Source organism: Lutjanus erythropterus, chromosome 1, assembly GCF_056507025.1.
Source record: "Lutjanus erythropterus isolate fLutEry1 chromosome 1, fLutEry1.hap2, whole genome shotgun sequence".
Classification (NCBI taxonomy): domain Eukaryota; kingdom Metazoa; phylum Chordata; class Actinopteri; order Lutjaniformes; family Lutjanidae; genus Lutjanus; species Lutjanus erythropterus.
In genome coordinates this window covers 7,084,925-7,112,577 of record NC_139317.1, presented here as the reverse complement: position 1 = coordinate 7,112,577, position 27,653 = coordinate 7,084,925, and the positions used below count along the sequence as shown (strand labels likewise).

Sequence of the window (27,653 nt, the reverse complement as noted above, 5' to 3'; positions counted from 1 at the left end):
ATGTGGTGGCTGATACACTGAATTTTGCATAAAAATAGATATTTTCTATGTGTATTGTAGAGCAATATGAGTATCAAAGGTACCCAGAAGGCTGCTCTTTACTTTATTGAAGAATGTTATATATTTAGTTAAAGCTACTACAAGGAGTTTTTTAACTGGTTACGAAATGGACTGAATTTAATACTGATGTCTCTGTATGATTTCCATAACCAAACGAGATCGTCCACAAGACGATCGGCACAATTAGGTTCATAAAGAGTACAGCTGAGATCTGCTCTGTTTGAAAAAAGCCCTGAGATCAATTATGTTATTTTTGATTTGGCACTAAACAAATAAAATGGAACTGAATCAAATAAACTGAACTGAATGACGAATAATGAAAAACTTTGAAATGCTGGAGGAACCTTTTATAAAGATTCCTCTTGGAACACAAGGGAGGGTTCTAGCTAACGCCCAGCATAAAGGGTTGTACCTTGAACCATCTGTGAAGGGTTTCACCCAGAACCTCCAGTGAGATGTTCTAAAGAAGAACCCTTCTCAGGTGTAATGGCTCCACCCAGAATCCTCTCTACGGGTTCTATATTACAGAAAACTCATCATTTCAAGACAGCTTCACTGGATTTTTGAGTTTTGAATCGATCTCTTGTGTTTTGAAGCAAAGTAAACAAAGTTTTGCTGATTCATAATCTTTAGTTGAGGTTATTTACTTTTCTTCTTTAGATAAACTTGAATCTTTGACTTTCAGAAACACACCCAAAAGACCTGATTTGTCATTGTTTTGGCACTTGAAAATTAAATGGTTGCAACCAAAAGTCTTAAATTATTAACCATTATTCACTCCATGAGTTTACTCAGCTATTTTTGAAATATTTTTTTTCTAAACCTCAAAGATTCAAGTTCTAAAGAAGAAAAGTAAATTTTCTCAAGTCACCTTGAAGTTTTGAGTTGTCCATAATCAGCTGTGTTCATAATCTTTCTACCGTCTAAGTACAAGACCCATCCACGAGGTTCTACCAAGAACCTTTTTATATAATCTTAATGGGACCCTTAGCCTTACAAAGAACATTTGACAAATGGCTTCTTTCAAAAAAGGGTCCTTAAGATTATAATGATTTTGGGAAGAACCCTTTTGGAACCTTTATTTCTGAGAGTGTATCAGCAGACTGATATATCGGTCGGGTTCTTGTGTGTGTGTGTGTGTGTGTGTGTGTGTGTGTGTGTGTGTGTGTGTGTGTGTGTGCGTGTGTGCATGCATGTGTGTGTGTGTGTGTGAGGGAGAGAGACAACAAGAGATAAAGGGTGGATGAATCATTTGAGTGTGTGTGGGCGTCAGTGTGTTTGTTGGCGTCCCACGCTGATTCTTGTGGCCTGTAAGTCTCTCTCTCTCTCTCTCTCTCTCTCTCTCTCTCTGTCTCTCTGTGGGAGAGCCACCTGCTGTTTTGATCATCTCTCTCTCTCTCTTCCCTCGCCCAGCTGATAAGCCTGAACGGCGATGCTTGAAGCTCTACAACATCTCTCTCTGCTTTTTTTCTGTTTTTGCCTTTCTCCCCTTGCATTCCCTTGCTTGTCATTTTGTTCCTCCCTTATCTCACGCCCACTGTGGCTTTGATGGGAGCCGACTCGTGCTGTCAGGAGGAAACATGTCAAAGAAATACACACACGCGCACGCACACACACACACAGGATTTAAGATGCTTATGTTTGATTCAGCTTTAATCTTCTCGTCCACCTCCGTCCTCATCTGCTGCCAGTTTGAGCTTCACTTTGATCTGATCACATGTAGAGATGTTGTGGGAGAATTAAAGGTGGGACAGCTATGATCTCCTGTCAGAGATGATCATAAGGCAGCCAAAATAAACAGGAACAATTAATATTTACAGGGGAAAGAGATAGGACTGGTATGAAACACGGTAACTTTGCACTTTTGCTCTTTTCATTTTAACTGTTGAAGGTACTCACATTTATTTAAGGAATTTACTTTTTATGGACAGCACTCAGGGAGTACCGCAAAGTAAGAATATCACAGTAGTTACTTATTCCCCATCCACATGACGATAAAGCTGTCAATCTTACATTGGTCTATAGTTGACCCAATCAGACTGGATATAACTGACCCTTTCTAAATCCCGCCCCTTTTCGCTCTGTGCTCCAATGATAATTGAGTAAGCTTGGTACCTCCTTTCCTGTTTCCTGTGCTTGGATAGGCTGCCCTAGGCTCCACTAAGTTGACATAAATACCTAGTTTTGAGGACAGTTAAAATATGCTGAATCATTAGCTAGCTAGTTAGTTAGCATTTTGCTAACATTAGCTAACTTATGATGTGACCTGATATGGTACTTTTACAGAAAAGGAGTTGATGGGACAAAGTATTATTGAAGCACATAGCAAAAATGGGCACAACTCGGGAAGGGTCAATCTGGGCACGACCTCGTTTGGGCGTCTCATTTACCAGGAAATCAGAGGACCAGTGATGACCTCTGTCTTGTATCGTTATTAAAATGTAAACCAGCGGCTCTCAACTTTGTAAACTCCAAAAATCCCCACCCATCCTAACCTGCCTCCACTGCTGTACATGCAGAGTGCACTTTGAACAAATCATTTCTCTTTCCCTGTTTCAGTTCGCAAAAATGTTACAATCTAATGATTGCAACCAGTGATTGTGTCCATCATCAGTTAATCTCAGGATAATTAATTTAGTGTTTAGTCCACAAAAGGTCTGGAAATAATGAAAAATATTGACTCGTTGGACCAACAGTCTGAAAAAAATATTAAATTTACAATTATATAAAACAGAAAAAAACAAAGAAACATAACATTTTGACATGAAAGTAAAAACGTAAAGAAAAAAAATACTTTTTTATTACGATTCTATAAATTAAAATTCATATTGTGACTTCTTTTGGAAACCCTGAACCCAAGGTTGAAACACAAATGAACTATGTACTTTACTTTTACTGCATAAATGTGGTAAAATTGCTGCTGTGTTGCCTGTTGTGGTTGTCATGTTTCTGATGTAACTCTGTATGTATGTGTGTGTAGCCTCCCACCAGCCATGCAGATCAGTCGAATTCATGTGCAGCAGCGGGATGTGCATCAACGCTGGCTGGAGGTGCGACGGCGAATTCGACTGTGACGACCAATCGGACGAGAAGAACTGCAGTGAGTAGCTGCTTTCATCAGGATTACTGAACAAATCTCGTCATAGTGCTCTGTGCAGGGTTGTGTATCTAAACGTGTGTTTGGTCTTTATTTATGTGTTTGCGTTTTATGTGTGTTTTTTTCTGACTTCCTGCTGGTGATGGAAAAACAAGACAATCACTCAGAGTATCTCAAATCAACTGATAGCAGAATGAATGAACACATTGTGTGTCTGTCTGCGTGTGTGTCCCTTGCAGCCACGTCCATGTGCACGGCCGACCAGTTCCGCTGTGGAACAGGCCGCTGCGTCCGGTTGTCATGGAGATGCGATGGCGAGGATGACTGCTCCGACCACAGCGATGAAGAGGGCTGTGAGAAAACTGGTAAGACTGTGATTGTTTTCTTGTTTTCAGAGGCTAAATATAACACGAGCTTCAGTTGTAGTCATGACAACGGCTCAGAAAAGCCCTCCTCTACTGACAAACTCACTTTTTTTTTCCTCTCTCTGTTGAGAATCACAGTTGCTTTCAAACAATAGGCTGATCAGTTTTGCAGATCCTTTGCCAGTATAAAAACCAACCTGTGGAAAAAAAAAATCAGAGAAACAGGTCTGTATATTGAGATAGAAAAGAACAATGAACAGGCAGCAGAAAGAAGAGGAAGATGTTTTTACTTTATTTTTGGACATTATCCACCTATAACTTGAGTCATGATGGTAAAGCAGTTCCAGATCACTTTGCATGAACCTCTTGAACCCTGAAGTTAATTTCCCAGTTTCAGAGTTTATACATTTCTATTGACTCAATTCAACAATCTCAAGTATTTCTTCTGTATTTGCTTGTTGCGGCACTTCATTTAAATGTAATGAAATAGCCGAGTCCATGATGTCATTTTTATGGCTGCACATTTGCATCAAATCAAAATGCCTTTTGCATCGTTTGTACATTTCCCCGTAGTTTACAAGGAAACTATAAAAGAGGAAAGGACATTGCGTCACTGCGTAGTGAGCACACATTGGTGAAGCACCTAAAAGTTCCCTGCACACTTACTGAAGTGGCAAATGGGCAGGCTGCTCCGACTCCATTAGCAAACGTTATTATTCTCCGATGATCAAGTTTGTTGTTGTTATTTTATAGCTCGGGGCTAGTTTATAGCCTACCAGTGCACAATTAATAATCAGAGGAGCTTGGTAAATGTGATAGCCCTACAACATTAGCTAGCATTAGCTCTGTCCATTATCATAAAGCAGCGTCTGGACTGAAATAAAAAGAAGAGAGGGATACTTCCCTTGTAACTTCTTAGTAATTTGCCGTGCTGAGCATTTTAAATTTGACTCACCACGAGCCCTGTAGCGTACACATAAAAATCATCTTTGGATGCTATTTCAAGACCAACAGCAATATGTTCTTTCATGTTGTAGGAGCATTTCGTCATCAAAGGTGATACACGCCGGAGCATTGGTTTTATGAAGCAGTGATCCTTCCTCGGTGGTTCATTCAAACATGTCAGGAGTCTCTGTCTACACTAGAGTCTCTGTAAGCTGTTTATTTACAGTTACACGTAATGATGGACCGATGTGGGAGAGGTTAATGGAAAATCAAATAAAACACAACCCCGTATCTCTCTTAATAAATGTGTTTGTGACGTGTCAGGTATGAGTAACTGTTTGGTGAGCGAAGGGCAGAGTGGGAGACAAAGAGTTGTTGCTGTAATCATACAGTACAGTCGGTGTGTGGGACAGAAGGAAGAGGAGGAGAGTGTGGAGACAGTTGGTTCAGACTGGATGTTAGACCAGTTCTTACTATTGTCTGAATTTAAAGATAATGAAAAAAACTAAGACCTCAGTTAAGACTTTTTTGTCATGCCCAAAATTTGGCTTGCAGCACAGTGAAACCAGTGTGCCGGGCGTTTAGGAAAAAATGATCCTATTTTTTGTGTCCAGAACTTTCTGGATGCAAAAGGCATCACACATTGTTTCAAAGTTTAAAATTCTGATATTGTGACAACTCCTATCTGAACAATCCTCTAAAGGGTTTGGATAGGGATAAAATCTTTATTTACTTATTACATAACATCAATATACGTGTCACATTATAGTACAATTGTAGCAAACTGAGAAACATTTTCAAATAAAATATACAGATAAGAATGTTATTTGCTAATCCAGAGAATTAAATGCCAGTGTCCACAAAAGGCTCATATAATCAGAGATATTTAAGGGATGAATACTTCAGTAAAAATCCTGTAGAAAAATCTCTGCCGGTTGTCTGACTGGATAAATCATCATATCTGCCCACAGAGAGTCCTCCGTGTGCTCCTGATCAGTTCCAGTGTGGGAACGGACGCTGCATCGGTCAGAGGAAGGTGTGTAACGAGGTCAACGACTGCGGAGACGGGACCGACGAACACCCACACCATGACTGCCGTGAGTTGATGCATCAGCACCTCTCCTGCAGTGTGAACACTGAACATTTTGTCTTTTTTTTTCACTGAAGCATGCACAGTAACACTTATTTTACAGGAACAAGACAGCCATTAACGATGTTATCAAGACTCACACGAGCGTTAAATATAATGAATGTTGATTCATTGATAATTAGTGTCATTTGGTTATTAATCTCAGTTTACAGTTAACACTGTCAATGTAAAAAAGTGTTATTACTGCATTGTAACAAACATCTTTACTTACTAGGGAGTCTTCTATGTTTTACAGAGTAATTACAGTGTAATTAATCAAAGTGTGCATTAATGTGCACAGCAAATTTTTATTGCAAGCTGTCAGTAGGTTGAAATTATGGTAATAATTTTGTGCAATTAAAAGGAAAGCTTGTTGAGCGACCACAGTGTGTATTTATGGATGTGTGCTGCAAATTAAATCGTTAAAGTTCAGTATTTTTTGTGAAATTTTTAGGATTGAATGAAACCAAACATCCTGGGAGGCATGAAAACATTAAATCTGTTTCTCTTCTTCGACTAATTATGAACTCTGTAGGTAACTCGTCATGGGGAGATTTAGGAGAAATGGCAGCACTAGAGGAAAGGTCAGGCTGTCATGATTGTTAAAAAAAAAAAGTTTAATGACAGTCTCGACTGTATTTGTTGAGATCTTTTAGCCTGAACCAGACTGACCTTGCTGGCTGTGGGCCTAAAAAAATCAGGGCTCAACACCAGCTGATACTTTGTACAGTGTGTGGTTGTATTTATCCTGACTCAGCGGGCTGTGTTTATGTTCCTGTGATGTTTCCATGTGGTGTGCAGGTCCGCGCTCCAGCGAGGGCAACTGTAACCAGAATAACGGAGGCTGCTCCCAGAAGTGTCAGATGGTCAGAGGACTGGTCCAGTGCACCTGTCACACTGGATACCGGCTGATGGACGATGGCAAAGCCTGCCAAGGTGCTACTGTGTGAATGTGTGTGTGTGTGTGTGCGTGAGACAGAGTGTGTTACACATCACAGTCTGACATCAGTGTCTGCACTGAAAGTGAGCGAGCAGACTCAGGGTGTTAATATTCATGACCTCTGCGGAGTCTGACGATTGGCCACTCGCTGCCTTGTGTTAAACATGTGAGAGCTTCACTGACTTCCTGAATATGACGTCCTCCTTGTGCTGCAATGCTACTCATTCCTGCTGCTTGGGAGATTACATGTTCACAACTTTTATGAGTTGTTAAAGGGGAAATAGGGAACATAAATAACATATTAAGAGATAATGAGTCATATTATTTGCTTATCAGTAAACCTAAGACGAAAAAAAAAAAGAATATGGAAACTATTCAAGAATCAGTTGGAAAAAAATGAAAAACTAAACAAGTAGCATTTTGGTAACAATGTTTATTTGTTTTCTCCCGTTGGTCAGTTTGTCCTTATTTCAGCAGGGTATTTCCCAAAAGTATGAACGCATTTCCATGGAACTTCTTGGAAAGTTTAGTTTTGGGCTGAGTAATCATTGATCAGGATTTGGTGTGGATGTGAAACTGGGATTTCTGCCATCAGTCCAACATTTTATTGCCAGAATTTTTGAAACTCATTGAGACAGTTTGTTCCCAGATTCTCAGGGTTGTTTGCAGGGTCAAAGAATTAATTAAAAATTTAAAGGGTGCAACAAGACAAAGTATGTAAGACATGTTCCAAAATTTTAAATGAGTTTTTCACTTTACAGCTGGTAGTGTTTTGGTGGCAAAATATTGCCAGTGAGCAAGCTAAAATAATGAAGTAAGGAAAGAATTTAAAATACAATCTCTATCTTACTGATACCATCTTTAACTTTCTAACAACTTTTTTAGCAACATCATTTGATGCATCTTGCAGAGTTCATGTGATAATTCCCATTTGTCTTTATTTTAGCAGGATATTTCCCAAAAATATGACCACATTTCCACAGAACTTCATAGAAAGTTTAGTCCTGTGCTGTGAAATTATTGATTAGGTTAAACCCAAAACTGGGATTTCTGCCACCAGTTCTGGTCATTTTATTGCCAGAATTTTGAATTTTGTAATGGTGACACAATAAAATCAGCTTGATATTTGTTTCCAGTTTCTATGGGTGTGTTTGCAAGGCCAAGAAGTTAATTAAAAATGCAAGCAGTGTAACAAGAGGCAGGACATAGATGTGTTCCAAAAACATCACATTTTTTTGTTTTTCGCCTCTGAGCTACATCTCAACACTATTCTGTGTCTTGAATTTATTGTTAACTAAACAGGAAGTTTTCTGGTAGCAAAATAGCCAGACATCAATGTTCTGTCTCACAGAGTTTATGTGTTGAATACCATTAGTCAGTTTGTCTTTATTTCAGCAGGATATTTCCCAAAAGTACAAACACATTTCAATGGAACTTCTTTGAAAGTTTCGCTTTGGGTTGAGAAATTATTCATCAGGATTTGGTGTGGGCCCAAAACTGGGATTTCTGCCACCAGTTTGAAGTTTTATTGCCAGAATTTTGAAACTCATGGAGACACAATCAAATCTATGTCTGATATTTGTTTCCAGATTCTACGGGAGTTTTTGCAAAGTCAAGAAATTCATTTAAAATTAAAAGGGTGTAACAAGACGTAGGATGTGGAGACGTTTCAAAAATGTTAATGAGTTTTCCACCGTCCAACCACCTCTCTACACTTAACTTTGTGTCTTGAATTCATTGTTAACCCTGCGGGAGTTTGACGCCAACATCTCTCTGTCCCTCCCCTCTTGTCTTCTGCCTCTGTGGTCCGTTCCAGATGTGGACGAGTGTGCCGAAGAGGGCTACTGCAGCCAGGGGTGTACCAATACGCAGGGGGGCTTCCAGTGCTGGTGCGTTCAGGGCTACGAGCTCCGACCTGACAAGCGCAGCTGCAAAGCTCTGGGTAAAAACCGCTGTACTGTATTTCAACCTTGACGTGTGACCGCAGAGAGTCGCCGGGGTTTGACCTTCAATAAAAACACGGTTGCATAGTGTTTATATTTGCTTCAGCAGTAACTGTATCCGCTCCTCTGCCCCGGGGTCTTGGACTCAGAAAGTGGTTGGCTGATTCGGAGGGTCTGGACTAGATTTAGATATTCAGCGAAGGTAGAGTGCAGGCCTGGTAGAGCAGCCCATCAATCTGTTGCAGACCAGAGTTAAACCCAGGTCAGGACCGTCTGTCAGGCGGCTGCCAGGACCCCGACCTTTACCCTGAGTGAGATTAATGCTCACTGTTATTAAAAGTGACCATCAGTCCTAACCAAAACTTTTTTTGCCTCTTTCCACTTTTAATACTGTCCAACTTTTGCTTCATGCTCTCGCTGTTTTTCTTTCCACTTTAATTCACATCGTCTCCGTCCTTGTCCAGGTCCAGAGCCGGTGCTGCTCTTCGCCAACCGCATTGACATCCGTCAGGTTCTGCCGCATCGCTCCGAGTACACCCTGCTGCTCAACAACCTGGAGAATGCAATCGCGCTGGACTTCCACCACAACCAGGAGCTCGTCTTCTGGTCCGACGTGACGCTGGATCGCATCATGAAGGCCAACCTCAATGGCTCCAACGTGGAGGAGGTCGTCTCCACCGGTCTGGAGAGCCCAGGTGGGTGCAGCAGCCAATAGGACGCAGGTTCAGTCGTAGGGCAACAGGCTCATTTATCATTTATCCAATTTATTCAACTCTGCTGCTTTCTGTTGAGCTATACTGGGCTCTCACTCACTTCATCCATCACCTTGTTCATATGAGTTCAGCAGCATGACAGCGATACTGTTCAAACTCTGAAGTCTTTCTTTTTTTTTTTGCTTCCTCTTTCTGTCTTAGTTTTAGTCATCTTTCTATTTTTCTTCCTTTCTTTTGATTGTTGTCTGTCTGTCATGCCGTCTCTCAGCCTTGGTGTGTCCTGCTCTTTTGAACTCTCCGTCTTTTCCCTTTTGGTTTGCTTTTTGTTTTTTGTTTTTCTCTGAAGTATTTTACTTTGGGTCCCTTTTGCTCGTGTTTTTTTTTTTTTTACATTTGATCTCTCTTTTGTTCTTTTTACTTCCTCTTCCTGTCTTTTTCTCTCCTCTTAAATTCAATGAAACAGCAATAGTCCAACTAGTGGGAAGTGCATTCATTAGCTTTCTTTAGAAAAACTAACAGGATCGATATCAGTCTCGTGTGTTATGCATACAGCTGGAGTTGTGTCTCTATGTTGTGTTGAGGAATTTGTATGTTTTGTAATGGTGAGTCGTGTTACTTTTTCTTGATAAACCACAGTTAATTCTAGGACTGTCGCTTTTTATTTAAAATTTAAACATTCATTCAAATATGGGAGAAAAAAATCATATTTTGACTGCAATGTTCAAAATCAAATTTAAAATAGTTTGCCTTGTGATTCAGCAGAGGGAGCTCTGAAAATCACCTCGACCTTTTGCATGCCCTGCCGACCTATCAGTAAAGTAAGCGAGGAATGTTATGATGTTAGAGGATGCTAGTGAACAAAGACATTCTCAGTGGACAGTCACAACACCAAAGCATCTAAGAAGGTTCTACACTGACTGTTTGTCACTTTTGTACAAAGTAGCTGTCTTACTCTGCAACAACAAATCTGCAGACTCACCTGCTAGTTTGCCACCAAATTGAGGCAGCGGGGGCAACTCAGACGAGCAGAGCAACATGAAGTTATTATTATTCTGATGCATTAATACAACTGGGGAAGGGGCAATGCACATGTGCGTGCATTTTAAATTTTTAAATTTCAGAGTGCCTTAAAATGTCTTAAACATGATTTGGTGACATGATGACAGGTCTTAAAAGTTGATTGGTTTATGCAGTTAAGGTTCTACAACTACAACTACAAAAAAAAAAAAAAAAAAAAAAAACTACATGGAACCAACAAACTTAATGCAAATTGCACCAGCAATTGGAGTGCAGCTCCAATGTAGCCCACTCTGCACCGACAACGTGAACTCCTGCAACTCTGGTAACTGATCTGCTCTGGACAGGGATAATGGTCTTTAAAAGGTCTTAAAAAGTCTTAAATTAACTTGTTGAAACCTGCAGAACCCCTGACAGGTTAAACAAAAGAGATATAACACTGAGAGCTGCTGGTAGGTGATTTTGATACCTTGAGACAAACAGGTCAGCACCGGTCTTTATGCTAAACTATGCTAACAGTCTCCTGGCTTAAGCTTCATATTTACCACAGAGACAACAGAGTGGTATTGACCTTCTCATCTAGCTCTCAGCAAAACAGCAAATCTGCATATTTCCCAAAATGTTGAAATGTTCTTTTGAATAGAACCTGACAAATAAAAGACGCAAGATTCCCTTTCTTCTTCTTTCTCTCAGATGTGATTCACTGGCAGGATAAGAGATGCTGCATTGCCATAACATTTCTAAAAATAAGAACACCAGCACGTAAACAAACAGAAACAGAAAACTTGATATTATAACACAGGTATAATTACATTTACAATTATAACAATACATTATCAGATGGATGACGGCGGAAAAGGGATGCTGGGAAGGATGGGAAGATGTAGAACGATGCATATGTGACTTGTGCACCTGTGTTGTTATGCCTTTACACTGCTGCTGCAAGTCAAAAAAGCAATAAAAATATTATTTAAAAAAAAATAAAATAATAATTAATAAAAATATTTTTTCTCTCTTGTAGGTGGACTGGCCATAGACTGGATTCATGACAAGTTGTACTGGACAGACTCGGGGACGTCCCGTATCGAAGTGGCCAACCTGGACGGGACGCATCGCAAGGTGCTGCTGTGGCAGAACATGGAGAAGCCCAGAGCCATCGCATTGCACCCCATCGAGGGGTACGAGTCCAAACACACACACACACACTGTGTAATTCACTGCAGATGGTCTCAAATCTACACACACTCAAATATACGTATCCCCTCTGGATGTGTCCCAGTTGTAGTGTAGCAGCAGAGCAGGGATTAAAGTTTGGCAGCACAGCAGTGCCCACGGGCGAGCATCTGTGTGGAACAAGTATTTCATGAAGGGGGCAGCAGCTAAGTGTGTTTTCATCCCCGGTTTCATATGCTGCAGCGACAGGAGAGAGTTTCAGATGAAGCCCCAGAGAAATTTTAAGCTGGAAAACTAATTCATCTTATTAGGTTGCTCATTTGCATGGGATAATTGAAAAATATAAAAAAAAAAAGTCACTCTTTCCTCTGAGGCCGGTCAAAACAGATGAGCGATGATGAGGAGGACAAGACTGTCGAGGACAGAGGAGGCACTTTGTTTTAACAGACATCTGGTGTGTTTACCTCTTGACTTCAGCGGACGCCATGACGATCGGCTCAGTCTGCTCAAACAGTTGGACACCTGCAGGTGTGAACAAGTTAACTAACCGTGACTGTCCCACTTTCCTCCTCAGTAAAATCTACTGGACAGACTGGGGCAACACACCGCGCATCGAGTACGCCAACATGGACGGCTCCAACCGGCGGGTCATCGCAGACACGCACTTGTTCTGGCCCAATGGTCTCACCATTGACTACGCCGGCCGCCGCATGTACTGGGTAGACGCCAAGCACCACGTCATCGAGAGGGCCGACCTGGACGGACGCAACCGCAAAGCCGTCATCAGCCACGGTAAACTTCCACCTTTTATGCATCTTCTCTGGACATGGTAGGGTATCTAGAAGCAATTCAACAGTTTCACCAAAAATGTCCTTTTAAAGGCCCAGTGTGCAGGATTTACTAGCATCCAGCGATGAAGTCGTAGATTTTAAACTGGAAACCACTCGCCTTCCCTTCCAAGCTGACTACAGAGGCTGTGAAAAACGCAAAAGGCTCTATCCAGGACCAGTGTTTAGTTTGTCCCATCTCTGCTACTTTAGAAACATGGTAGTTCAACATGGCGGTCTCTGTGCAAGAGGACGCATGTCCTCTGTAGATATAAAGGCCTCATTCTAAAGTAATTTAAAAACAGCTATTCTTATTTTCATGTGATTATAAACGAATGAAAACATATTTATGAATATTATATTTAATTTCTGTCATATATCTCCCCTAAATCTTACACACTGGACCTTTAACAAAAACAGTTTTACACATCAGGACTTTGCAGTTGCCAGCTTCAGCAATAAAGGCTAAAGGAAGCTGCAGCTGCTTCACAATAAAAGTCTAATGACTGACTGGAGGGAACCTTTACTTGTGAAGTGACGATATTAAAAGTTATCTTTGCATTAACAGAAGCTTAACTGCAGATTTCATTCCATTCCATGAGAAATCTGTAATAAAACCGTCTGATTGAGATTATTCTGCAAAGTAAACTTATCTAACCATATTTCTAAAATCTAAATATTAACGTCCAGAGGAAGCGACAAGCGGCTGGCGGGACTTTATGTTAGGAGAAATTTGATTTAGATGTTAAAATTGACCATGTCTGTTTCTTGAATCTGAGTTTTGTGCTGCTAAAAGTTGAAGGTTGATTGATGGGTGGATATCATGATATTATTGGTTGTGATTGGTTGGTTCAAGCCTACATCATCAAATGTCGTATTTTGTTTTACACAAAGAAGGATAAAAATGACATAAGGATACAAATAAATTGAGTTTTTTGGCACATATTGTCAAACAGGTGCACAATATGACTGGGGATGTGATCAAAAAGGATTAAAATGACTTTTTTTCTTTAATTTAATCTTGACTTTAACCATCATTGCTTAAGGATTTACAAAGTTCCAACATTAACAGCGAGCAACGACTTTCAAGTCTGTTTTTAGAGTCCCCCTTGTTTTTGCTTTTTTTTTTTACATTCTTTTTTTCTTAAATTAGATTTTCAGAAAGAAATAACAATAACAGCCCGGTGCCATAAACTTAGTATTTGCATAATAGATCCAGGAAATTACACACAGCATTCATCCAGTCACCAGAGCGCAGAAGTAATAAACAATGGAGCTGTACTTGAACAAAACAGTCCTTCATCTCAATCAATTATCTTCATGCCGACTTGCACTTAATTTCTAAAAGATTCTGTGGTTTTTCTCACTTTCTTATGAAAAAAGATTAGTTATTCCACCATCATAATCTTCTCTAAAGTGACAACATCTGATATCGGAGATCTCCACAACTGAACAGAAGGAGATCATTATCCCAAGTGCAAACAAAAGTTAAAATACATACACAGATGTGTTAAGTTTAGGGCTGCCCCCTGAGAGAGATTTGAATCATTAGCAGACCCCTCAGTTAACTGAGATTCTTCCAGTGAAGCATTCAGGGATTTTTATTTTTCCTTTGTCAGTCAGTTACGGAATAAAACCGACATAAGCTTACAAAAATGCACAGGAAGAACATTTCAATGATAAATAAAGGGGAATCATAAATATTTTTCTATTAGCTGTCACACTGACACTTGTGACAAGCACGTTCTTTAGTTCTGATCCCTTTTTTATTGCTCCCGACTGAATTAACATATTTGAAGGGGATTCTTGAACTCATAATTAATATAACATAATAATGCCTAAAACCTGAAAGGCCTCTGTTTAATCTAAAGGTATGATGACCTTGTAAACCATGCAGCTTTGTCAGTTCTTTATCCAAGAAGTTGCTGACGTGTTTTCATTGAAAGCTGTGAGTGAGCAGCAGAGATGTGGTGTACAGGGTATCTGGACCGAGTTCAGTTCTCATTAATTACCACACACAAAGAAAGAAACACACACACACACACACACACACACACACACACACACACAGGGATAGATATAGCATGTAGCATGCTGACGCTACTTCATTATGCCATGTGGAGTTAATCAATGCCATATTTCCATTAAAGAGCAAACGCATGTGCCTCCCACTTACACACACACACACACAGAGGGCCATAAATGACAACATAAAGCCCCTGTTTTTGCTGTTGGTTCCTATAGTGAAGCCTGAGCTTGTGTGTGTGTGTTTTGCGTGTGTGCACAAAAAGTGGGGATCTGGCAGTTACAGATGTAAGCAGGCAGGGTATGGATCTGTCACAAACGAACAATCTGGCCTGCGCCTGAGTCCTCATGTTGCAGTAAGATTTGTTTTTTTTTCAGGTTTTGGCTGATAGTTTTTGTTGTTTTCTGCTGTGTTTGTACTCTTCATGCACATCAGTCATAAAACCAGCATCCAGCAAGACACCCTGATCACTGCAGATGGGTGGTGTGGTGATTTAATTCAGCAGTGATAGTGGGGTTGGGCAGTCAAAACAATACAAGAACAACAGGGGGCCGTATCACAGAAACTTCCCTTTTTGCACCTTAACTGGTCGCCATGGTAATTAGGATTAGGATCTGATTTAAGAAAAAGGCCATAATGGATGAACAGTTCCTCAGTCAAAGTTTTGGTCCCAACTTAAGACACAAAATGTGTTTTACACAATAGTAGTAGCTAATTTACTAACTAGTGAACAGTAGTATTAGCTAACCCTACCTAACAATAGTTTTAGTTACAGTAGCTAACAGTAGTGTTTGCTAACAGTAACTACCGGTATGTGGGATAACTGTGAAGACTTTCACTTTTCCACAGGTAATAGTAGTGTAGTATGGGTAACTAGCTAACAGTCGTTTTAGCTTACAGTGGTGTTTGCTATTTGGTAGCTAATAGAGTACAAGCTAACAGTAGCTAACAATAGTTTTAGCTGACAGTAGCAAAAGCTAGCATTTGGTAACAGCAGCTAACAGTAGATTTAGCTCACAGTTACTAATGGTATTGTTCACTAACAGTAGCCACCGGTAATTGTCGCTAAGCTCCAAAATCATAAATAAACTCTCCTCACTTTAGGACAAGTGTTAAGAAGTCATAATTTTGACTTTTACAGCTGTAGTAGTAGCTAACTTACTAACTAGCTAACAGTAGTGTTCACTGAAGGTAGCTAACGGTAGTTTTAGCTCGGGAGTGTACACTAACAGTAGTAACAGAAGCTTAACAGGGACAGAAACACTTTCGACAGGTTGACAGCAGCCAGTTACTCCTTTTCTTATGAATGCAAATGAATGAATGCAAATGCAAAAGGCCCTGTGAATCTTGAGTTTTGGAGTATTAAAATGTTAGAAATTGTACGGTGCAAGCATAAGTTTCGGCTGACAGGAACAGCTTTCAATTTGGGAGGTTTTTTTCTGATGAAGTGAAAAAAAGAGTGTGAAAGCACATCGGTGACAAACAAGAGTGTTTGAGAGTATGAAAAGAGAGAGGGACAGGGGAAATGTTTGATGAGGGTGTGTGTGTGTGTGTGTGTGTGTGTGTGTGTGTGTGTGTGTGTGTGTGTGTGTGTGTGTGTGTCTGTCTGTGTCTGTGTGCCATCAGCCCTGTGAGCTCTCCTTAATGATGTGTGCTCTCAGGATAAAAGGCTGTAATTGGCCCTGTCCTTCCTCCACAGCCTCTGTTTGCTCAGACAACACACAGGACAAATGGGACGTGTGTGTGTGTGTGCGAGAGTGTGCCTTGCGTGTGTGTGTGAGTGTGTGCATAGTTAGATTCTGAGCTGCTGTGCTCAGGAATGTTAACGAGTGTCTATTTCCCTACCTACCTATAGTTTTCTGTGTGTGTGTGTGTGTGTGTGTGTGTGTGTGTGTGTGTTTGTGAGCTATCTGGATGTGTGCCAGCCCCTCTGTCACTGGAGCTGGACAGCAGACGGGTGTTACGGATAACGCCGCTATCCAGTCTGCACACCTGTGCACCTTGAGGTGTGGGACAGGAAGAGAAGTGTGTGTGTGTGTTCCTGTGGGTATGTGTGTGCATGGATGTGATCATAGAGTACATCTGCCTGAGGACAGATGTTGTATACTGCAGTGATCTGTCTGCTGCATTACGATACACTGGAAGTCCAATCAGTCCTATGGAAAATAATGATGATAGACCAATGAAACAATGCCCCCTTGTGAACAACAGCTCAGCTCACACGACTAAACAGGATGTCTTAACTTTCTCTGAGGTGCAATTGTGTTGCCTGGCACTAAAAAAAGAGTCTATGCTCTGGAGAGAAGCAATGTACTCAGTAAAATTCATGAAAGTTGACCCAGTGGATCGAGATATCACATGCTCAGAACTCATGTACAAATAGGTTCTTCCTCTGGAGAGCGTGAATGCACTAAATTTCATTTCAGTCTGCTCATATGTTTTGGTAGTTCTTGTATACAAGTAACACATTTCACCTAATGGTGCTGTAGTGAAGCCGCGAGTCACCACATTAGGGTAGTTAATAGGATTGATCCTCTGGGGATTCTGAGTGTCCGCAACCTGTGGATGGTCTCTGATACCACCACTAGGACACACCCAGTCAGAACTTTAAATATCTGCACATACGACCATTTCGTTTCAAGCATCTAATTTTGAACCGTTCTGAGCATTTGCACCAAAAGATGAACTGATTCAGAACCTGAAAAGTTGGTTCTCAGCTGGAAACAAAACTAGCAGGTTTTTTTTCTTGAAAACCAAAGTGGCTATATCATATTCTACAGGTTGTTGTACCTTGTGCAGCATCCTCAGCTCAAAACTGGTGGAAATGCGGGCTGATTGACTAGATGATATCAAACTTCAAAGGATCTTGAAAGGAACTGGTTCAGAGTTTATTTGGTGGAAAAGGGCTTTGTCTAAAACATTGACTGTAAATTAAGATGGACACAGAGTCTCCACTTCCTCCAGCTATAAAAAAAAAAAAGTAGTATCACAGATACGAGTGGTGCCTTCTTGCATTGGTGATGTAATATAAGCCAGAGTCTGTACAGCAGTGATCAGGACTGGACTCACCTGTGCAGCTAGCAGACTCATTTGCAAACAAAGCTCAGCTGTCAATTATAACACGAAGCCTCTCTGAGTTTCTCCAGTTATCTTTGACCAGGCGGTGGTCTGCAGTGTTTTAAGTCTACCTTTTGATTTTATTAGTACCATCCACACCTTCAAAAGCCACTCAAGCCCCAATTTAACATGCATATCTGTGCGCAGAAGCTTATCAGTCATGTTACGTTAAGTTGGGAATGCATAGTAGCACAGTGAACATGCTATCAGACAATGATGATAGTCTGTCTTCCAAAAGCAGTCAAAGCCTGCTTGTTAAGCCGTGAGCAAACTAATATTCAATGTGATAAAGCATGTGAACCGTAGTTAATGTAAACGTTGCAGATTTTACTTTAATGTGGTAAAACCTCATAAAAAATGCACAGTGATATTATAAATGTTGCAAACGCATCCACTTCAGCTGCTTTAAACTTTGCCTTGATATTAATTATGTGTCACCAAGTGCAGATTTTATACAAACCTTGACTTTATATTTTGTGTTTTGTAATTGGTACTTCCTTAAATCCCTTACCATTTGTATTTCTAGCAGTTTTCAGTTTGATTAATTAACATCTGTGCCAGTTACCTCCCCTCGTCTATAGATGATTCTTCATGACTGAAATCATACGCAGGGCTGGCCAGGTTGATTCTTATTTTTCACTCAAAATTTTGGTTTATTTGTCTACGTCATTTTGGGACATAAAATGTGATTCAAGAAGGAAAGAATCACTAAACTCTCTCTATATCACAGTCCATTACACTACGAGCCGAACAGTGTTCTGTCCAGCTGGAGGCGACGCTGTGTTCCTGATGACCTGTAGATAGAGAGTGTGACAGATTCAGTCGAGGCGTGAAAGGACCGGGAGGTGCCACATGTAGATTAAAGGGGACATTACTGTGAAGGCTGGGTGGGACGTTTGATGCCCTGTCGGCCTGCAGCTGCTCCTCCAGCTGTCCCGGAAAAAAAGGAGCAGGAGGGGTGGGCCAGGGGGGGGACGACAGGGAAGAAGGTGACCGTATCAAAACCAGGCGCCTCGTAGCTGTCGATGACTCAGAGGTTGGAAGAGGGTGCACTGTTGTCTCCCTCATGTTAGGATAAGATCAGAAAACACACACGTTCAGCCAGTATCACCTCACACACACCTGGACCCTGTTTGAGGAGGAGGGACGAGGGAAAACGTACTGATGTGGTCTCATTGCTTTCAGCTGTCTTGACTGATTCCTGATCAAAAAATTCCCCAATATTTCTTGTAGTAACCTGTAAAATAATTTCGTACTTCTTTCCGTATTGTAAAGACACTTCCTGATTGATCTAATATAAGAAAGGTATTCAGTCAGTATTGTATTTGGGATTGGGTCAAAAGTTATGTATTTTATCAGCACTTGAAAATGCTCAAAGAAAACCCTGCCTTGCTCTGGACACACTTTTAAGGGGCAAGTAATACACATGTGTAATATGGGAAGAAGAAATCTCAGTACATTTCTGTCGAGTTTTAGTATTTAATGATACAGCCAGAAAGTTTTCAGTCGCTATGCTGTCTTTGCAAAAAGAAAATTTTAATACACGACTTGCAGAGCTGTCAACTGTTGGCGTCATATACGTAGAAACATGGTGGATGAAAGTAAATGTTTGAATAACTTTTTAGTAATTTATGTAATTGCATTTACATTTTTTTGCTCAAGTAATAGTAATGTGCTGTTGTCTAAACATAAAGCAATATTTTAGTTGTTTTAGGGAATCTGCTGGTGCAGCAACAAGTCTGGGACAATAGAAAGCTTCAAGCTTTTTCAGCAGACTTTGATAGCAACATGAGTCTTCGCTGGGACACTCGTATTGTCCAACCCATCACCTAGATGCTACAAGACGTACAGAAACAACTACCCCACTCTTTGTAGTGCCCATGTTGTTTAAAACCCCATGAATACATGAGAGTCAGAAGTGGAAGTGAAAGCTACATACCCACAATTCTCTAAACCTCCCTTTCTCCTTTGTTTACTTGCTTAGTTTAATTCAATTCCTCGATGTCTGTGGGATAGTGGTTGTGTTATTTGATCACACAGACACTAAACAATTGAGCCAAGATAGCTTGATACTGTTGTTTGACATATCTTCAGACTACAACAAATACATTAAAAAATTAAAAGATTAAAAAGTTTCTAACTCTGGAAAAGGCAGTAGAATTAGACTGGTAGACTCTGTAGAATTTAGTTTGTAGACGTGTTGGCGCATGTTGACATGTCATATTTCAGGATGCAGCAGATACACGAATTTAATTGTTAATGTCCTCATTGTGGGACTAATAAAAGAATATCTTAATCTAATCTTGATAGAATGTTTTTTTGACTGTTATTAATCTGAGACTGTTTTTATTGAGGGTAATGAGGAGTTTTCCCTGATGCACAAAGCCTGAGAGCGGCTGTGGGCTCGTTATCTGGGTGATAAAAGACTTAATGATCTTATTATGTTAAGATGACAAGTTACGCCATTTTTAGCAATTACTTAATGGAGAATTGTGACCAAGATATGGACGAAGCAAGACGTCTTACTGTTGAAAGATAAACTTGTCAATGGTCTCCTGTGGACAAGGTGTGTACTGGTGACACTGTGTCTATTTATTTTTGGTGTTTCTGTACTGCATTTTCTTGTTACTCATAGGCCAATGCATGCTGGTACTGATGGTATCTCTCACAAGAAGCGATCCGCTTCTAATTTAACATGAAATTTGAGGTGCCAGGAAACATTTTCCAGATGCAAACCAAAGAAAAATACGGTCTTTGTTCATCTATGTTAATGTAGGTGCGTTCACCCGGACCATGTGAGCATTAAACAAATAGTTTGATACTCATAAAACATATAAATAGATTAAAATGCTAAACTTTCGGCTCATTGAGCTTACACTCGAGTGCACACACACACGATTCCTCTAATCCTCGTGGCTCATTATCATTCTGGTCTCTCTCCAGTTTTAGCCATTTACCACTTGACATTTATGCTGTGCTGTAAAACACTGTCATTAAATGAGCAGCGCTGTTTTTAAAAGCCCTGCGCCAGCACACTCGCCGCACCACCACCACCACCGCCACCACCACGGCTCTGTGTAGCTGCAGAAATCACTTTTTCCATCCATTTGGCACTCTCATCCAACTGGTGGTGCGGCTACTTCAGCATGAGGAGGATTAAGCTGGAGAGAAATGGAGAACGTTAATTTGGACGAGTGTGGAGGAGTCACCCCCGAACAGATGTTCCCAGTGGAGACAAATCTGTGAGGAGTTCCCTGCTACACATGTTAGTATTTAGGCCCCGGGTTCCACTGATTTGGGCTGTGAACACTGATACTGACAATTTTGAGCACAAGTCGGCAATTTGTACAAAGACGAAAGCAGTCGCAGACTACAAATTTCTAATGAAGCCCACCAGTTTAAGGCCTTGATACTTATTTTTGCAATCTGAGGTGGGCTTTTACATGAAAACATTATTATTTGCCAAAGTTAGAAGAACAAATGGCTATTTGACTGGATGGATTCTAGTATTTCTGTCATCTCACTGGTTTGAAATGGGTGGAGGTTGTCAGACAAAGTGATCAGCTATACTTTTCATACTTTAACATTAATTATCTCTTATTTAGTCATAAATGTTTCAGAGACATCCTGCTCTTAAAGCATATTTCCACCGCCGTAACCACAAAATAAAATAAAAAAAAATAAAAAAAAAACTCCTTCTGCTTCTTTTTAACTGGCTAATGTACTACTCACTGCAACTTTGCCTGGAAAAATGTTAAGAGCCTCTATGCCATGAATCCTTTCATCTGATTTCAAGGAGAATCTGACCCTGAGACAGGAATTAAGAATATAGAAATAGTCTTGCTTGCTTATGAAAGTCACATAAAAGCATCAATATTAAACTGAGACTGTTTCATAACCAGTTAAAACACCTTATAATATGTTTAATATATGAAAAGAAGTGTTTTAATACAAATGTTTTACTTGTTAAGATTTTAAAAAGTCTTAAAAAAGGCATTTACACATGTGATACTTAAGTGACAATCCAACCATTTTCTAATTCATAATGCAAATTCATTGATTTACACTGTTTTTTTCCAGGAAGGAGGACATATATGTCAGTTTTGTGTAATGGGATAGATGAGACAGTTAGTGATAGCGAAGGCTGATCTTTGTGCGATTGCCCTGAAGGCCGTGCAGAGCGCAGTAGGATCAGATGATGAGTCGTGCAGAGGAAGACAACTATTAGCTGAAGAAATAAGGATCATTCTGACCCCATAAATGAGTATTTCATACACATAAAATGCATTCGCAGCTATAAAATGCAGTGAAATATCTGATTTATCTGTCAATCCTGGCACCAAGTCAATTTAGTTGAAAAGTAAAGGCAACCTATGCAGGATTTTTCCTCGGAGATCCTTCTCCCCATTACTTCTTATTTTCTCATTATTTTGCTGCACTTTGGACAATGTTCTAGCCCAAAATGTTGACATCCTGGGAATGAGACTCAACAATCACCTAACAGTAACTGACAAATTCCACTTATTCTATCTTTAAGTTAATAAGTCAGTTAATTTGTAAATAAAGAATGTAAAATAAAGATGAATTATGGGCCTTGTATTATTGATTCATTTTATCTGATAACATTGGTAAAAGCACATATACTGTATACACAGTCCGTTAGTTGCAGAAAAACTAAAAGAATATTACTGCCCTTTAGATTAAAATCTTACTGATTCAAATCTACAAAGTAAACAACGTTTCCTGGCTGATATCTGGCCAGTGTCAGTCTGACCCGGTTTAAGGGCTGTTCTCGATCCAGATTTCAGATTATGGACAGAAAGGTCACATTACTTAAGGAAACCAAGGGAGCGCCTCTGCTTTTAGCCGCTCTGTCCTCAACTTAACCAGCGACGGGCCAGTGAGAGGCAGAGTAATTGAAAGCAGCTCTAAAAGGGACGATATGACATCAGCCAAGCCCACAGCACTGAATGGAAGGATGCTGGGCGTTGGTGGAACAAACTAAATAATGAAACATTTGATCTTTCCATCCTTTTCTGTTTGGGTTAAAGATTTCCACATGAACCTCACAGAATCAATTATTCTTTGCTCATTATAAAGGTGTCAAATTTAACGCCTGAGTTTTTTTAACGTGATGATTTCTTCCCTTAAAAAACAGCTCATGCTTTCATTAAAACATGCTGTTGCTCGTTTTATTGCACACTCCATCGAACGTCTGTCAAATCTCTGACTCTCTCTCTATCTCTCTCTCTCTCTCTCTCTCCCTCTCGCTGTAGGCCTGCCACACCCATTCGCCATCACGGTGTTTGAGGACAGCCTCTACTGGACTGACTGGCACACCAAGAGCATCAACAGTGCTAATAAATTCACCGGCAAGAACCAGGAGATTATCCGCAACAAGCTGCACTTCCCCATGGACATCCACACCCTGCACCCCCAGAGGCAGCCCGCAGGTCAGTACACAAGTGTAACGTTCGGTAAATATCCCGTGAAACTTTGAGTGGGAGCAGCCAGTGTCTCCTATGGGAGAGCCAGAGGACATATGGGACCTAAATTAAGTATAGAAGGTTGAATTACAACATTGTTAAAGCCTGTGTGTTTCACAACACAATGTTATCTGTTTTTAATAAGTTTTATCAAAGGCTGTATTGTCGCTATGAATGACAGGAAGCTCATGAAGCAGTGACTTGAATCAGGGACAAAGATCACAAAGGTCATGTTTTAACAACTGCAAGAAAAGGCAAAAAATTGGTATTGATGATGTGCAAAGAACAAAATGACTAGTCACTTGACCTTTTAGTTACAAGGTACATTTATGTGTCATTTTACAATGCAGGGTTACTTTTTAAAACAAGATTAAGTTGTAGTTCCCTTTTTGCCACTCACACAAACAATGTTATGTATACAGTTGATGGGGTGAATGAAAAAATAAAATAAACAGTTTATACTTCTGTGTCTCCTGGCTGATGGCAGCAGGATGAACAGGCTGTGGGTGGGTTCAGTGTTGTTTTTTAGTATCTTTTGCGCTCTGCACAGGCCCCTTAGATGGATACCAACGATGTTCTGGGCTGTTTTAAATCATCCTCTGCAGAGTCCTTACATCCTGTGTTGAGCACATCCCATGATGCCAGTTTGTGATGTTTCTAGTCGGTCTATAGCTTCAGGAATTTTGTCTTCTTAAGTTTCCTCGAGAAATCTAGCCGCCTCTGAGCCTTCTTGACCAGGGAGGAGATGTGTGATGTCCCTGACAGGTTCTCTGTGATGTTAATTCCCAGGACCCTGAAACTGTTCACCTGCTTCACCTCAGCTCCACTGACGTGGACGGGGGGTGTGTGTCTTTGTCTCCTTTTATGTGCAGCAGTCAAAGCCTTTCAAGGAAAGAAGCTCATTGATGTCACAGTATATGACGTGGTTATACTTCCTGATTCACTGTTTTTAATGTCTGAACTTTTTTTTTTTTGGTTGGACAAGGGACAATGCCATACTGCACAAAAGGCAAAGGAAAATGAGTGTTCTTCATTCACGAGGCGTTGGAGGCTCCTTTTTATGGTCATTTGTTAAACCCACATCCTTTCAAATCTGTCCGTTGGGTGGCCTTTTTTATAAAGTGAGAAAAAACAACAATGTCAGAGTTTGCGGTCGTGGAGGAGACAGGAGAACAAACTGCTAAACAACAAAACATCAAACAAAAACACAACTTGGTTTCAGGGTGGAAAGTGAGCTTGTTGAGGACAGGACAGGAGGACAGAAAACAGGAAGCTACTTCAAGAGTATCACTGCACGCAGAATTGGAAACTCGGAGATGGTGGGATGATTTGTTGCAGCAGGGTTGGACCCTGTGGTGAACCCGGCCGGTCTAGGTGTTTTATCAGCATGACCACAAAGACTTGTGTTCTTTGCTAACAAACCATGTTGACCTTGAGGTCTAGCCAAGAGAACATTTGGGGTTATCACGCTGATAAAATGTTGCAACGGTCGGACACTAATATGAACTTTGAGCTGCCTCTGTGGTGACAGAGGGAAGTCTGGCACTGTTCCTTTTTGTTGTGGTTGAAAATCAGATTCAGAGAGACGTGAGTTCTTCTCTGAGTGGGACAGAGTTGAACTCACATTGCAACATGTAAGAAAAGAAGACTAAAGCTCTGCAGTTGATGGGTATTACACCATATTTTTGAAATAGAAAATCTCATTTATTTATTTCCAGAATGAAATTTAAACCATATATACAGGACTTCATAGGTAGAGGAGTAGTCCAACATTTTTGGAAACGTGCTTATTTGCTTTTTTGCCAATAGTTACATGAAATTATCAACGCCACTCTCATGTCTGCAGACTAAATGTGAAGAACATATACTACTGCAAATCATACAATATTTTATACTTGAAAAACTGTGAATAAGTAACTTTAAACTTCAATTGATAATTAAATTAATAAACTATTTTGATAATCAGTTAAAGGTAAGAGTGTTTTTTGTTTTTTTTTTAAGAAAAACAGCTCAAATTCTCTTATTCCAGAATCTTGTGAATGTGAATATTTCCTGGTTTCTTTACTCCACTCTGACAGTACACTGAATATCTTTGGGTAGTGGATCAACATTTTTCATCATTTTCTGACATTTTATAAACCAAACAAATCATCGATTAATTGAGAAAATAATCAGCAGATTAATTGACAATGACAGTAATGATTTTCTCACTTATAACAAATTATTTTTACAGTAATAAAGCCTTTACAATCTGTGTATAAACAAGCTCTCAGCGTCCTGGATAAAACATCTACAGTAAAAGCCATCAGCGTAACACAGATTCCTAGAAATGGTCTCCTTTGCTGGGAAAACCTTATTAAATTTCACAATGCTTCTTTAATAAACTAAATTCTTAATGGATTAGACCATCCCCTCCTTTACCACATTCATATTTCAGGAAAATGCTGGCAGCAGATTAACCAGATCAAGAACAGGAGGGGACATGTTTTGTCCCCAAGGAGGAAAACATCTTTCGGCCAGACAGCCTTCACAGTTTGGGAACATCCTTCGTTCAATATACAATATAATAACTCTTTCAGTTCCTTTCACGTAGCTTAGTTAAAAAGTAAACAGACCTGTCATCGTACAGAGTCACTACATGCTCTGCTCTCATTTGCTGGACTTTTGTCTGTTTGTCAAAATCTGTCCCTGTGTCATCTGTAATGTAATGTGATTCTATGTTGTCTTGTTCTATCTGCCCATGCTGACTGCTTAAAATTATTTTGTATTAATTGTCTGCATCGTACAACACGTCCTACTTTGCATGATGCTGCCACACTCCTCTCAGTCTTTTGTCTTGTTAAGCTGCTTTGCGCTTTACTTTCTCCTGTTACAGTTTTGCATGTGGTGTGTTTTATTGTTCTTCTGATGTCTAATGTAACATCTGGCCAAGGGACAGCAGCTGGAAGTGACACTGGCACATGCACAGTTATGTTGATCATGTGCATAGTTCCTGACAATAAAATAAAAAAGTGTATTAGTTTAGCTTAACACGAAGACTAGAAGCAGGTGGAGACAGATAACCTTGCTTTGTCTGAAAGTAAAGAAAAAGACTTCCTACCAACAACTGTAAAGCTCACTTATAAACCGTATTTGTTTACTTCAAACACAAACAGAAATGTAAAATTCACAAGCTGTGCTTCTATGAACAAATTGATGTAGAACCACAGAAAGCAAATAAGCATATTCCCAAATGTTAAACGAGTCCTTTAAATACATTTACTTACATTTAATGGGCAGACATTGGCCATCACTGTGTTGTAAAGAAAGAGGCATAAAGGAAAAATTGAGACCAACCAAGGCCCCTGGTCAATCCCAAACAAATGATTTTGAAAAATATACAAAAATAAAAATGCTTCAAAGCACATAGACCATCATATACTGAGCTGTGATTCTCTGCCTCTCCTGTAGGTGGCAGGAACCGCTGTGGCACCAACAACGGAGGCTGCAGCCACCTGTGTCTCCCCAGCAACAAGACGTACACCTGCGCCTGTCCCACTGGCTTCAAGAAGGTCGACCACCACAACTGTGCCGACGGTGAGTCCCTCAACTCCTGCAACTTTAATGCCCATCATCTATGAGTCAATGTTACATGTTTGTTTATTGATTTAGTGTTTACCTAAAGACGCCCACAACTGTATTTGTGTCCAAGTAGTTAAATGTATATTGATAACCTGGAATAAATTATCAACAAAACACTTCCAATCTGTCATCTTTGGATGATGATCTCTGTCCTTGCTGTGGCTCATTAAAAGTTAAAAGGACAATCCTCAGCAGGAGTTTAAGAAATGACTGTGTTTAGAGGCTGAATTAGAAAAATAATCCTGAGCAGCCCAGCCGTTAAGGTGTGGGTGGTCAGAGGAAGAGAGAATCTGCACACAGAGTATTACAAGAGATCCACTGAAGTGACATTTCAACTAATGAAAACTTAAAACAAGTTAAATTACACGTTACAGTTCAGTGCAGTTAAAGAACAGCTTAACTAAAGTGAACTATTTATTTTTAATGAATCCATCTCTACCCTGTGAGAGTTGCTCCACTTGAAATAGAATTATGTGACACTTGAACAACCTTTAATTACAAAAAACATCTGTTTTATTATCATTCTAGATAATTACTACAGTTCATATTAACTGGTTAGATGTGCCTGTTGAGGGCTGCTAGTTGTCTGTGTGTTAGTGCTGTTTTGCTGTGTTCACTCTTGACCCCACTGTTAAACCTAGAAGACTGACAGAAGACCTTTGGTCTTTAATCAGGTCTTGACAAGTTCCTGCTTTTTGCCCGAAGGACGGACATCCGACGAGTCAGCTTCGACACAGAGGACATGTCCGATGATGTCATCCCTCTGGCTGACGTGCGCAATGCCGTGGCGCTGGACTGGGACGCCAAAGACGGCTACATCTACTGGACGGACGTCACCACCGACTCCATCAACAGAGCGCTGTGGAACGGCAGCAAGCAGGAGGTCAGTGACGTCTAAAGTCTGACTGAACTCAGAACCGTGTCTCGTCTGTCCCAGACTGAACACGGAGGAGCAGCAGGGATTTAAGTTTGTGTGATGCTGCCATCTACTGGAGCTGATGTGAAAGTGCAACAGCAAGGACATGGGATGAAGTCACTTAAAAACACAAAACAGAAAAACAAGATTAAAGCCAAATTAGAGCAAAGGTCAAGCAACATACATACATATATTTACTATTAAAAGCCTTAAAAAGTATTTTATTGTCTTAAATTGTTTACTATGACGTTAGTCTAAAATTCATTTAAAGCACAAGA

The 27,653-nt window shown here is 40.2% G+C and overlaps 1 protein-coding gene across 3 annotated transcripts in view; it reads left to right on the top strand.

The window, feature by feature from the left end:
- lrp4 (low density lipoprotein receptor-related protein 4) overlaps positions 1 to 27,653 on the top strand; it is a 163,728-nt gene that overhangs the window by 115,299 nt on the left and 20,776 nt on the right. For all 3 annotated transcript variants that reach the window (XM_084732518.1, XM_084732449.1, XM_084732582.1), the window contains exons 7-17: positions 3,041 to 3,160; positions 3,397 to 3,522; positions 5,439 to 5,564; positions 6,398 to 6,532; positions 8,353 to 8,478; positions 8,944 to 9,174; positions 11,231 to 11,387; positions 11,957 to 12,174; positions 22,629 to 22,805; positions 26,289 to 26,414; positions 27,134 to 27,342. In XM_084732518.1, coding sequence (XP_084588644.1) covers positions 3,041 to 3,160; positions 3,397 to 3,522; positions 5,439 to 5,564; positions 6,398 to 6,532; positions 8,353 to 8,478; positions 8,944 to 9,174; positions 11,231 to 11,387; positions 11,957 to 12,174; positions 22,629 to 22,805; positions 26,289 to 26,414; positions 27,134 to 27,342 — 1,751 coding nt within the window. The remainder of the gene's footprint in view (positions 1 to 3,040; positions 3,161 to 3,396; positions 3,523 to 5,438; positions 5,565 to 6,397; positions 6,533 to 8,352; positions 8,479 to 8,943; positions 9,175 to 11,230; positions 11,388 to 11,956; positions 12,175 to 22,628; positions 22,806 to 26,288; positions 26,415 to 27,133; positions 27,343 to 27,653) is intronic.